At 35.6% G+C, this 14,739-nt stretch overlaps 1 protein-coding gene and 1 non-coding gene across 9 annotated transcripts in view; both read right to left on the reverse strand.

Moving 5' to 3' along the window:
• The window catches only part of LOC141457783 (uncharacterized), a 93,994-nt gene that overhangs the window by 53,012 nt on the left and 26,243 nt on the right, over window positions 1–14,739 (reverse strand). For all 8 annotated transcript variants that reach the window (XR_012460546.1, XR_012460543.1, XR_012460544.1 and 5 more), the window contains exon 3: window positions 2,359–2,489. Coding sequence is in view for 2 of the 8 variants with exons in the window: in XM_074135034.1 (XP_073991135.1) it covers window positions 2,359–2,489 (131 nt within the window). In the remaining 6 variants the exon portion in view is untranslated. The remainder of the gene's footprint in view (window positions 1–2,358; window positions 2,490–14,739) is intronic.
• On the reverse strand, window positions 1,652–1,757 carry LOC141459048 (U6 spliceosomal RNA). Its single transcript, XR_012461376.1, has one exon. It is a non-coding gene; the product is annotated as a U6 spliceosomal RNA (small nuclear RNA).

The raw sequence follows: 14,739 nt of genomic DNA on the forward strand, positions 1-14,739 counted from the left end.
CACAAGATGTATCTTTGTTTAGGTAAATAAAATATTTATTATTATTAATACTCGTAATTTGTAAAAAATAAATAAATTAGCTTTCAACAGTTGAACGTCAATTCAATTTTTACGAGATTTTCAGAGAACATTTATTTTCAAATAATTTATTGAATCAGCCATAGAATTTACAAAGAGGGTAAACAGTTATCTGCTTTGGAAAATTGAACTTAATCAAGTCATTAAAATCAGACAAAGAGTATGATTTGAGCAAGGGCGCATATAAAATTATTAAAGAGAAAGTATATACTGCATATATGAATGCAACTTTGCTCAGTATCACGTTTTCATTATTATTGTGTAATTGATAAATGACTGTTTAGTGAATTGTCAACTAGGCTAATAACCAAGAGATAACAGACACTGATACGATTTGATGGAGATAAGTGTGATGATACTCCAGATCACTGATGATGATCTATCAAGGAGTGTAGAGAGTTACTGTACTCGTACATCTGTCCGTACAGTAGAGCGGGTTGCTTCTCCCAGAATATACCCCAAGACTTGATTACATTTCCAACCCCCTATCCTTGTCTATGGAGCAACAATGCCTTACAGTCATGACTCTTCATCCAATTTCTATCTCAGCATCATCCCTTCATCACACCCCTAATACTCTTTGTTCTTACGAGTTTTATTTATTATTATTAACAAAAGTAAACAATAGCATGTGTTGAACTTATCAATTAATCTTTGGGTGAACTATTATTTCGATTTGACTGACATTAAGATTAAAATTAAAATCTTAGAACTTAAACTTACTTAACAATGAAAGATTATTTGTAGATTCTTGTTTTCAACCTTCGTAACTTCAATAAATTACCTCGTTTTTTTATAAATCTTTTATTTTGAAATTTTCCTCGCTTTTAGACTAAATCTATAAAACTTTTTCAATCAGAATTGAATTGTCAAAAGGTCTTCTAGTATTGAATGGCGCCACGGTAGCCAAGCGGATAGAGGCGAGACTTATAAAGCTCTAATATGTATTGTGGTACTGGGTTCGATTCCCCGGTCTTAGGCCTTGGATTTTATTTAATGGTTAATAAAAGAAATTTACAGTAAAGTATGTTTGCTAGTAAGCCTCCGTCCACGACACCTAATTTGTAGTTGGACGTTAAGCCCCGAAAAAATAGGCGATTACTTTACTTTACTTCTGATATTTGAATATTTATGGGCGTAATCAGCCAAGGATATATGATTCCAATTTTAGCATAAAACTATTTCCGCGTAACAACAATTAAAACATTTTATATGGAATAATGTTTAAATCAAAATTAATCTAATTGTACAGTAAAGATGTTAACAAACGTAGTAAAATATTGCTAGTCTTGCCATATCTTGTCCTGTCGCCGAAAACAAATCCTGGTTACCAATATTTACTCCATATTTCTTTGGAAAGGATCAATAAATCTTAAGGAATCAAAAGTAAAAGTAATCATCTATTTTTTCAGGCGGGGCTTAAAGTCCAACTAACAATTTGGTGTCTTGGACGGAGGCAGAAGCTCATACTTTATTACTGACATTTTTTCTAACTAATACAAAGTAGCTAACACGCAAGATTCGAACTGGGGATCTCCCACTTCTAAGGCACGCTTCATAACCACAAGCCCCAAAAAAACTGTACCGCTTCACGATTTTTTGTGCCACTCTTCGCAGGAGCGATGCAAAGCTCCTCTGTATTGTTCCAATTTCACTGTATGTATCGCTGAAACGAGTACAATTTCAAAGAATGTGTTAGAATTGCTCTAAAATTGGGTGGAAAAAAATGGGATGAAGACATCCCATATCAGATGTTTGCTGCAAGGGAATGCGAGCAAGAATCATTGGTGTTTAACCCCGTTTGGGTTAATTTTTAGAAACTTAGTTCTTGGGCCCACTGAAAAAGAAAAAATCTAGATGAAATAATGTCCATACTTATTTACCATAGAATGTGTCTGAACTTTGCGAGCGATACAACAATATGAAAAAGTTCGTGAGATGGCCTCAAAATATTCTAACTTCTCAATCAAATATCAAAAGAGCGTACGAGAAAATGTTTGTAGAAAGAAGACTCGAGATTAGAGATTAAGTGGTTGCATTGCTTACAGTGTACCACCTAGGTATACAGGTCCATATGTAGTAGTTAAGAAAGTGAATAAACTAAATTATGTAATTAACTTTCTGAACAGGAGAAAAGAAAACGAGCTGTGACATATTAAAATGTTAAAGCCTTATATAGAAAGAAAAAGATCGTACGATGAACTCTGACCCACCAAGAACAAGTAGTGTCGCGAGTGCGAAAGTGAACAATCCGGTCGACTTATATGATGTAACACCTACCTGGGAGCTGAAGAACCACTTAAAACATGGTAGAAAGCTTGAATTAGAAGCTCCAATAATTGTCCCAATCCCAAAGACCATATGTCGCTCTTCTTATATAGATGTTTCACAGCAGCTGTTCTCAGATTTATCTGGAAGAACAGAATTGATGAAATTGATGATGAGGGTCATAGATACTCGCACCAATTAAACAACATCAATGCCGCACCCCCCCCCCCCAAGTGGAACAAAAGGTAACGATAGCAAAAGTGGACTACGAGGTGAGGCTATTAAATAACGAGACTGATGCTGCTATAGAAGAACTATGCATGCGCCAAATCCTAACGACCGACAGCTGTGCAGCGTAAAGCCTTCTCTTTCGATTGCAGCGTCTCACGTGTTTGTAGAGAAATCTGTCTGACCGGAACCGTCGTTTGTGTAAGAGGTGTTAGTTTCGTTTTGCCGAAAACATCGATACTACACATGTAGTAGAGCAACGAATTGTCGTGAAATTTCACATCAAAACTTGGTAAAACCGCTACTGAAACTTATCTTTTATTAAAAGAAGTTTATGGCGATGAATGTTAATCACGTGCACAAGTTTTTGAGTGGTTCAAGCGTTTCCAAGATGGCCGAGAAGACGTCGGAGATGATGACTGCCCGGGTCGCCCTTCCACGTCCAAAATGGATGAAAATATCGATCATAATTAATCAACATTACTACAGTGAGGTGCTTGCTCAACTCCGTGAAAGAGTAAGGAAAAAACGACCCGATTTGTGTAAGAACAAGTCATGGGTTCTCCATCAAGACGTTTCTAGCCAAGTACAACATCCCAGTTTTAGGCCATCCGCCTTATTCGCCTGTCCTGGCCCCATGTGACTTTTATCTGTTCCCCCAAAGTCAAACCTGCATTAAAAGGAACACGATTTCAGTCCGTTGAAGCTGTGAAAGAAATAGCGGCACGCGTCATGCAGGAGCTCACAGAAAAAGACTTCCAGCACTGTTTCGAACAATGGTAAATTCGCATGGAGCGTTGTAGGGATAGGGGAGGGGTGTATATTGTAGGTGATAATAACTAAATATGTATAAATTTAAAATTAAAATGTTTTACAGCAATATTCTCGTAATTTAATAGCTACACCTCGTATTTGCTTGAAGATAGAATCTAGTAACTGTTGTTGAAGCTATCTGGGTCTATTTAGTACCCAAGATGATGGTAATTATGAGTAAAGTAAAGCTCATATCCTCTCCAGTGGATCGTTAACTGTAACGATAGAATAGGAAAAGCCAAATTCGTTACTGACTACTATTTAACGAAAAGACTAACTGAATATCTGATTAACAAAGCAAAAGAAGCTTCTGTCCTTTTTGCTTATGGCAAAAAAGCGATTGAATCAATATAAGAAAATGTCATTTGTCATTGACTGATCAACTATGTAGACGATATTGTCCGATAAGAGCAAAGACTGGGAAAGACAACGCTGTTCAAACACTTCACGAGATATCTGATGCTAAATTACTGTGCAAAAAAGGTGTACGTATGATTGCTTGTCCTACCATTCCTTCAAAGGTTCGGTTATTTGAAAAGAAATCTCATATTCAATATGTAGTATTAATAGTCTGTATTTAATTTGTCAATACAATAGATATATTATATTTTTTAAATACACATCTTTTATGACAGTAATGGTGGCGGAGCGTCAGTGGAGTCGTTTTTAATAAATATTGTATAAAAAGGGAGAAAAGATATACAAATTTCTTGATCATTTCCAAATAAATAATAAATTCAATATGTAGCTAAATACAAAGTCAAGACATACACGTAAGTAAGTACGTAACCACGTAAGTCTTAACACGAAACAGAGGGCCTCCAATCTCATTCGTTCGCTTTCGGTCCTGATTCAGCCTCGACTTCAGAATTGTTAGCACACTGCTAGAATAGTTGAAAAAACCACAATTTCTCTGAAGACAAATTGGCTGCTGTAATTCGTCCCCTTCTGAAAATTAAGAAACTTTATTAATTCTTTTCCAGCTTCGTTTTGATTCTTCAAAAATCAATCAATAATATTGCAGATCAATAAAAGTATCATTGATAAGGGTGAAAGAGAGAAGTGAAGGATCCCAAATTGTCAACAATCCATTTTCTAGGGGTTCCATGAGTATTTGCTCTGCATGAAGGGCAAGGAACCATTTAGACGAGCATCTTTACACAAGATGACTTCCGGCCCCTCCAAAACCTTTGGACAAGGAATAATTACCAGATCCCTCAGACCAATCTTAGTCTGCTCGGCTCGTTCCTTGCAGCCTAAACTCAATTTTCCTCACCATATTTACTTAATAATTTCACAGGGCGATGAATCTCCTCACCAGAGACAGAGACAGGGAGTTAGAAAGAGTTTGCCTTACACGAGGCCAAAGGAAGTCAGCTTCAAGCAATTTGCCCACTTGCTTCTGTGCACTCATTAATATCGTACTTCTTCTACCAAGGCTCTCCTCCAGCACCAGACAACCAAACTTTTTTGACGAATTTAATGAAGCCTCCTTAATCAAGTTTAAAGGCCAGTGTCGATAAAACCTGTTTTAAGCTCGACAAGAAGAAGTATCACAAATTATTAATGTTCAGTTTAGCGAGCAGTTTTACAAACTTTTTTTATGGAGGGAAACGAGGGGTTGGGAGAGGAATCACAGAAGACTTTTTAAGAAATTAGATTTAAAGTTGTTGAACTCTGGACTTCACTTCGTTTCTGTAATACTTCTCAAGTTGATATTCACTTGCTAGGGTATCGCTGGATATAATTCTAGATGTTTTTTTTACTCCGGCTACTACTCGTAACTAATGCGCCAAGGTAATCAATTTATGCAAGCTTTGCGTTGGAGAGATTCCCTAATAAAATTTGAGACAGCAATTTACTCTCCATTCTGGAAGTGAACTTAGTCAAAATCCTTTCTCAAATAAGTTTGTCAGGGGAAAAATCCAAAACAAGATTGCTATTAATACATAAAATATGCAATTTAATAAGCATACAATAAAAATGTTTCGTCTATGATCTTGATGATACAGCAGAATTATATCAAATTTTCTTACTTACTGTTCTACTTAAACTAATCTTAAATTAATCTAACTGATCTGCAAGCCCTAAAGCCCAAAAGTTGTCCAGAATCAGGGAGTTACAGAGTATACTATTCCTGGAAGATAATGGTACATGGTAATGAAAATGTAAACATCAAGCCCGATAAAACGAAATACAAAATATCTAAAGGAAAAAGCGGATGATCTAATAAGTAATTTAACCATTAAAATGTAGGCAAAATTTACAACTTTTGGTTCCTCTTGGATGTGATATTTGAATAAGAAGTAAACTTCTACGAAGATGATTTTTTTGCCTTTTTTTTTGGCATTGGCTTTCGCCATACAGCCAGCATCGTCTAGGTGCTTATCACTAGAATATCACTCACTCTCCATTCTTACTTATAGATACATTCGCTTCACACATTCATTCTTCTACTATATACAACTATTTACATATACTACAACTAATGGATGGATCAGTACTCTATATTCCTGCCATCCTTATAGCTTACCCTAAATTAAAATCACGTAATCCTTCTCTAATCATTTTCTTCCATTCATTCTAATCGGCTATAACTTTTAAACACATTCATCTAGCTTTGCTACAGATTTAAGCACATACTCGTAGATGGTGGTGGAGAATATTATGTCTTCGTAGCGAAATGGTGCATCTAAATACCTGTATAAGTCGTCAAACATTCGTTTCCTTTCCACCACATAACGTCGACATATCATTATTATATGTTTGAAATCCTCCTCCTCATTGCAATCTACGCAAAGAGGAGAGGACCTTTTGTTGATCCTGTGAAGATACGATCCGCACAGCGTGGTTCGCTCTCAGCCTACTTATTAGTAATAGTTCCCTTAAACCATGGTTGTCTAGGTAACCAAAGATGATTTGGCTTATTAGAAATCTGTAAGTTATTTAGAGTAGTCTTATACGATAATAGCAGATTTACTAACAGAAATAACCTAAATTCTTTAAGAGCCGATATGGACAGTTATGTACCAGGTTGAAACCAAACTCCAACATTATAAATAATCGTTATAAGCAAAGAACATAATGTAATTCGGGTATTTATGTATATAGTTTTATTTATATATTGTAAAAGTATAGTTTCTTTGTAATTAAAGTTATGTAAGCAAAAATGCTGTATTAATAGTTTCACATTTTGTATTTCTGCTTTTGTATTTGCAATGTAGGTTGTATTTATCTGTACAGTTATTTTGTTTTCCTTCTGTTACTATATAATCGATATTTACTATCCAATTTTTTTGGATTGGTGTAATACCAAACTCCTGGCACACAGCTAATAGCCATTGCTGCATTGCTTTAGTTATCTAAACGTTTAAAAATTGTAATCAGAATAATTTAATTTAAATATAGCCTTATTATTATCATTATTAGAATAGTCTTATTTCGAACAGGCTCTCCAACAACTTGGAACAAAGCATCTTTACAAATCGGGGAAGAGGCTTGCATTTGGGCAAGGAAGTCAGAGTAAACCAGGATAGCGACGATAAGAACTGTAAATATTAAGAGAATATGGAAGAGAAATATATTATGATGGTTTTGGCAATGTTAGGAGAAGAAAGGAATAAACCTGAAAGATATCCTGAACGGAGGAGCCAAGAGAGGAGAAAAATATGAGATGGTTTCAGATCTAGGAAAAAATAGAGAGCTCGGAATCGATGCAAATGAGGGGAACCATTCAGTAGATATTGTAGTGGGAAACGAAAGTTAAAAGAATTGAATGGTACAGAAAAGCCTTTTTGGAAATTAACTAAATAAAATCTGAAAAACGAAACGGTTGAAGTATTGAAAAAGCTTTCCACCAGAATGTAAAATACATGGGCAAGATTAAACACGCATTACATAACATTAAAGCAATATTATTTTTAATTTAATAGAATCAAGATAAGATTATGAAGGCTGTGAAATACACTGAAATGGACAATTTCAAAAGGATAGTAGACATGTTGAAACATAACAATTTATAGAATTAAACAAGCACTTCGCTAAATAGTTATTTCGTCGAGTAAACTAGTAATTAGCTAATGTCGCTTGTATATCAAACACCTAATTAACATTTTACTGCATCGCTTTCATCTACTTAAGATGTATTACATCGTCCTGTAATAAACTTCCAGCCTCAGGTGATACAATTTGATAAATTATCAACTTGTGAAATTTTACACGTAATATTCTCCATAATTACAATTTTTTTATGCGGCCATTTTATTTATTATTAACTGTTGGAGAATAGTATGGAGCATAATTATGATAATTGATAATTGATAATAAAAGAAGACATGATATTATCGGATAAGTTAATTTCCTCACAGAGCTTCATACATTTTAGTGTCTTCATCGACCAGTCATTACTTTCCAGGAAATATTTCTGTCTCAGTCGCCTTCATGGATCTCGTGCAAGCTTTAGATCGCCTTCAGCATCAGTACCTGCTTTACGATCTCCATGTGAATCCTTTCATTCACTTATTCGCATCATCCTTAAATCCTGCTTTTTCCTATTTATCGAGTGAAACTACATTTCTACATATCCGGACACTGGGTAATGATAAATTCCTATACTCTCAGCCATTATTTTGAAACATAAATACTGCCGGAGCGAAATTCCCTAGCCAGCGCGAACTATCTTACTTTCCAAAAGTGGGTGACGTCGGAATCCTTTCCGTTCTAAACAAACTTGAATGCCTCATTTTATCTTTGGTAAAAAGATGTAAGAGTAATATACGATCAAAGATTCCTAGAATTACTATTAAACGTCTTCTGACCTTGTCTTTTGTGTTACTTGAAAATGCATTCAAAACCATGGTTTATTTAAAACAATTGTAGAAAAGAACTGGATGATTCAAAGCATCTTGATACCCACAATAACCTCTTTTGCTTCGATTAGCAGAGCCGATGAAGTTAGGAGGCAGAAGTTAGAAACTGCCAATTATCTACTAGCATTTTTTGGGAGAGGATCTCGATGCATTGTCTAGAACAGCGTTTACCAACCTTTTTTGGCTCGCGGAGCACTTGGTAGTACATCATGCCTACTTGTACCACTTCGTAAAAATGTGGTACTTCGTGAAATTGTAATTCCGAGTGTTATTTTATTATTATTATCATCTTTATTTGTATAGAGATACAATGTATCTGTTACAAAGGAGTTCATGTTCACTTTATAAACTTTGTAAAGTGTAAGATCTTATTTTTAAAACTTCTTTTAAATAATTAAAAATTGCGTACATATTTTCTTCTTCAAAACTATTAATTATTTACAAAGTTCATCTTTAGGATTATTATATTTGTGCCCAAATCTTCTAAAATTAATTTCTTTTAAGCATTCAACTACCTGTTAGGTACCAATTAAATTTAATGTTGCTTGGATAGAGCTTACTCATTACAATCAGTCTCTTTAAACAGATATTTACATAGATTTTTCTTTTATTGATAATGATGTAGTTTTTCCTAAATTTTCTTTATAGAAGGGGGTTTTTTAACATTTGTGTTTTCGGGTTTTGGAAAATACTCCATGAAAGACAATTTTAAACCTGTTAAATATGCTTTATATTTTCTCGTATATCTTGAGACAGACCAACCTTATTACTGTACATATTAACAACTTTACTGTATAATATTATTAATTAAAATAATTTGTATGAATTATTATTTTATTATTATTTTATGGGAAACGCTGGTCTAAAAGCACGAGAGAGATTTCAATTTCTGATCTATTGGACTGAAGTTTTACTTGATGCTGAGAATCCAAATTGAAACAAACCATTCTCTTAAAATGAAGCTTACCCCCAGTATTCTGCACATCATTTGCATAATTCTTGAAATTATAGATAATTATTTTTCAAATTTATTGATATTGGTACACTTCTTTATGTGAAAGTTTCGTGTATTTGACAACTTCTGTTGATTGAATGAATTGAATTAAATTGTACGGAAGTGAATGCAAATTTTGCTTTGTAATAGTGTCATTTCATTACGCCATTTATGCTTAAAGGGACATCAACTTGAGCATCACTTTTAATAAACCCTTATTTTTTCAAAAGAAACCCATTCTCAGAAGATGATATAAAGACTCCTCCCCAACTAGAAGTATGTCTAGAATGAAAGCACCAATATCAGTAAATTGGTTCTCTTAGATGCCAAAAGTTACTTTTAAATTACATATGCTATATATATCATTAGGAGAAGAGGTAATGTAGCAGAACAGTTTTTCACTATGAACTATATCTTTTAAATTCCACCAAGAAGAAGCTGAGGAGAAGAAGTGGCTGTAGCTGGACTTGCTATCTCTCTTTCACTCGCACAGTATGGGTATTAGATTGTGATAGTTTTGCTTATACGGTTCACAGCATCCTGCCCGTTAAACTTTCACCCTTATTTAGTGTACTGTTCTTTCACGCTATTCTTATTATTTGTTCTAACAACCGTATCTTCTCTACCCTTGTGCGCTTGTAAAAGGGATCTTCCATCTCTGATCGACCGTAACATTCCATTCCCCAATTATTTGCCGTTCTTTATTAGGTTTAACGTTGTAACTGATTGAAAAAAAAAAAAAATAGGAAGAATCTGTTTAATATCAAAGCGATGCTAAAGTTCCAGATAGAATGGTAGTTCATCAACTTCGTAACATTCAACATAAATTTGATCCCAGTTCGGACAGATCATCAAGGCGGTTCAGTTTCCGTGAAGATGAAAACAGTTTGTCTCTGGATTTTTTTTTTAATTCAAATTAAATTTTAAAGAAAATGGATTAGATCCAAAGTGCTGCTGGATAATGGCTTAGGATTTTATAGGTCGTGGTACGCACGTTTAGTATTGTATCCCGTACCTAGGCATGGTCAACATATGGCCCGTATTTGATTTCCAATAATTGGTCGAGACTGGAGATAAATGTAGAGTAGTCCAAGTCTATGGTAGTTGGTGACAGCGAGAGAAGACTATTGGTGAAGGTCAAGGGAAGTGTACTGGAGCAGGTGAATGGGGTTTAAATACCTGGGTGCCCATCTAAGTGATGAAGGAAGAATGGACGAAGAGATAAGAGAAAGAATAGATGCGGCAGGAAGGTTTTTTTCGCCACGCCACCAGAAACAGTTTTATAGGAAAGAAAGAAGTCTCTGCGCGAGCAAAAGTCGCTGATTTTAAAACTGTTTTTCTATTGATTCTATCTTACTCTAGTGAATACGTGGACTCTGACTAAGGAGACATCAGAGCCAACTCCAAGCGATGGAAATGCGCTATTTAAGAAAGATTTTAGTGGAAAACGAAGAGAGATAGAATCCATGAATGTAACAGAGACCTGGACATTGAACCGGCCATAGAGATTATTAAAAGGAATCAACTCAGATGGTTAGGTCATGTTATGGGGAATGGCAGATAATAGGAATTTCTAGGGTAGTGTACGAAGCACGTACAGAAGGAAGAAGACGACGCGGCCGCCCTAGAAGGACATGGGAAAAAGAGATAAGAGAGAACCTGTTGGAGAAGGGTGTAGAATGGAGGAAGAGGAAGGAGCTTGCCAGGGATAGGAGTGAATGGAGAAGATTATGTAAGGCCTCAACACTGCCTAGGCGCTAGAAGAGGATAGATTAGGATGATGATGGTCGAATGGATTGGCGACAATTCTTTATTATTTTTTTAAAGAAAGATATACACAACTTTTTGCAGCTCGTTCGTACTCGATATTGTACTGTTTCGACGTTTACGGGCGATGTGAACAACATGTACAACAAGATATCAAGATTTTTGTTTTTTCCCTTACCCCATGATTCTCTCTGTATTTTAGGTGGTTTCAGCGGGGATACCCTGAGCCTTCACCAAATCACAGTACCTGGGTCCATCAACTCTTCTTCAGTAGAACATTTCCTTTGGGAGAAAAGTTTCTAATGACCACTATAAATGGAATGTAGAAAAGACCAAAGCTATTGTTATTGGCTCCAACCCACTCCTTAAATCATTGGCTCCTCTTCCTAATCTTTTCCTTTACAATATCCCAATAAAATATTGTTCCTCTGTGAAAAACCTCGGTATCACTTTTGATCAAAACCTATGTTGGAAAAACCATGTTTCCCAAATCTCTCGTCGTTCCATCCACATCCTAAAGCAGTTTAATAGTTCCCTGTCACCTTTTACCAATTAAGACCCGGCAACTCCTAGTTTCCTCTCTTATATTCCCCCATTTCGACTATGGTTGCCTTAGTGTATGGCCGGTCTTTCTGGTGATATTGAAGCTAAGCTCAAGCGCCTCCATGAACTGCTTCATAAGATTTATTTTCAGCATTTCCAGAGACTCTCGCATTTCGCCACGGCTACGATGAGTTGAAGTGGCTTTTTCCTGTCTATCGCCGCCAATATTTTTTGGCTTCTTTCCTTTATCAAGTTATCCAGTCTCAAAGGCCTTCCTATATTTTTCAACTCCTTAAGTTTAAATCCTCGATCCATTCCCGTAATACCAGATCTCGCTCATCCGATCTCTATATTCCCTCTCACCGTACCTCATCCTTTGACAAGTCCTTCCTAATACGTGCTACCTCTCTCTGGAACTCCTTGCTAACATCTGTCCGCCATGCTCCTACCCTATCTATCTTTAAATCCCGTATATTCAGTTATCTCCTTTCTATTCAGCTTCCTCCGAAATTCTAATTGTTTTAATTTATTTCCTTAATTTCTGCTGTTATTTTGATTTTCACTTTTTGTAAATACTTATTTATTTATTTAATTTCTGTATGATCACAGGCCAAACTATTAAGGCCTCTATTTGTACCTGTATTTATTCTTAGGGGACAATTGTCCCAGAATAATAAATTTCTTTTCTATTCTATTCTATTCTATAAAGAATAAAGGGATCTCCTACATAATCTTCGACGCCACTTCGACGTCTTCTGTTAGTCCAGAACTCCTGATTCATCAGACATTCCTATTTTATTCTGAAAATGAATACAAATACAAAAAAAAAGACAAGCAAGCGAGGTGTAGAGATATAGTGATGTTTGAATGAGATAAAGAAATTTTTGCCCACCTCATTTTGCCACTTGATATTTTCAATTAATGTTAAATGAATTACTATACTTAAAAAATTTATAGTTATATCTAAACAAACACCAACTATCTAGAATAAATTGTTTATGTTAATGTCAACCTCGAAAGATAATTTTACTTTTACAATTTATTTTTAACGCTTATAACCAAGGACTTAACTGAAACTATTACTAGAAACGACAAGATTAGAATAGGCAACCTACTCGCATAATAAGAATGTATTATTTAGCAGTACAAGTGAGTGAGTTACTGTATTAGATAATCGTATTACTGTTAAGGTTCCCAGTTGTGCAATTACCAAGCAAACTGTCTTGTTCTACAATCTTGAGCTTTACGCTGTTTTGATAGCGCTAGCCAATGAAGTAAGTGCATTACGGTTTCCTCCCATAAAGGATGCATAATAATGTTAAATTATTGATATAGATTTGTTACATTCTCAATAATGTGTACAGTAACATAGTATCTTGCAACAGAGGAGATATTCATTCCAACAATTACCTGCGCGAATGTGTATTTGTGAAAGATGCCGACGCATTCATTATTCTGTTTAAGATAATACAGTAATTACACTTGGTGTAAACATTCTTTTAGTCTTAAATCACTTTTAGTCTTTAAATGTGTAATTCTTAATAAGTATTGTGCAAATTAACGAGATATATTACTCTTTAAAGGACAACAGACAATCCATTTATTTAAAAAAAAGTTATCCTTGATTCTATCCGCCTTAGACACAATGTTTATTGTCTCCCTGATCGGTTTGAGACTTCCTTTCACGACCAGAGGTAGTCTAATCAGTTTGGAGTAGAGATCTTTCCGTCTCGCACTATATTTGCACCAAATTCTCTGCACTAAACTGGTTAGTCTAACTTGTTGATGCATGAAAATCAGAAACTGGTCAGAGTTATTAAACAACTTGCTCGCTATGGTTGATAAAATCAACTATATTATCCAACAAAAGCGAACCTAAAATCATATTTTTCATCCCATAAAACATTAAAGTAAAGTAATACCTATTTTTTCAGGCGGGCTTTGTGTCTAACTACACAATTAGGTATCATAGACGGAGGCGACTAGCAAACAAACTTTACTACAAAGTTCTGTTGTTAAACATTAAATAAAACACCAAGGCCTAAGACCGGGAATCGAACCCAGTACCACCACAATACCTATTAGCTTTACAGGTCTAGCCTATAACCGATCACCTACTATCGCGCCTCCATATAACATTACCTAAATATAAAAACTATAATAAAATCTACCTCAGTATTACAAATATGAATATATAGGTTTCATGACCGTAAATTTTGTTAAGTTTAGGATTCAACATTGGCGAGGAATCGGTCAAATAAAAAACAACAACTCGTCTTCTTGCCAATGTTTCGACAAATATATTGTCTTCTTCAGGGCCCTGAAGAGGACAATATATTAGTCGAAACGTTGGCAAAGAGACGAGTTGTTTTATTTGACCGATTCCTCGCAAATCTTCCATCCTAAGTATAAAATCTACCTCTATTTAGAACAAAAGCTAGCACCGCTGCCATTAAAATAGTGTGACTTTACTATTGGTTTTTTTTCTTTAGTTTTTCCGAGAGGCGCCTAGTTTGGGTCAACCTTCAACTTCCTCATTTCCAAAAAAAAAAAGATACCTATGTGATTCCCGGTAACTCATAGAAGAATATGCTAAATAAAAGATTTTTATTTCTCCTAGCCTACTGGCAGAACATTACAGCCCAAATTCGAGGTGAAGTCACAAGAGGTAGTGTGTCTATTAGACATTATGAAAACCCATTTGAAGTAGCCTTCCGTATCCGATCAATATCTCCAACCAAGAATGACGCACTTCTTCAGCCTGGAAGTCAACAGCCTCATTCGCACTGTCCCAATGATCTCTTAGTTATTTCTCCTCTAGACCTTCCAGTGATTCAAGAGCCAACAATGTAACACCTAAGATGATTGCCAAGGTATCAGCCAATACATTTCGCAGTCTGCTAAGTATTAACCCAGGGGTCCCCAGACTACGGCCCGCGGGTCAGTGAGAGGAGCACTATATGTGGCGGTGCCGCAAAGCGCTGCGTCGCACATGTACAGTACTACTTCCGATGACGCGGGACGCACGCGTCACGGCTCCGAAAGCAGTGTGAAATAACAGGCAGAAGTAGGAAGAAAGGTAAAGCACTATAACTAAACCGGACATTGACCATCTCATTAGCCAAAAGCAGGTCCATAATTCCCATTGAAATACTGGGCAGTTTGTTGATTCAAATTTAA

Source organism: Rhodnius prolixus, unplaced genomic scaffold, assembly GCF_049639745.1.
Source record: "Rhodnius prolixus isolate KJV_2025 unplaced genomic scaffold, Rpr scaffold_5, whole genome shotgun sequence".
NCBI lineage: Eukaryota > Metazoa > Arthropoda > Insecta > Hemiptera > Reduviidae > Rhodnius > Rhodnius prolixus.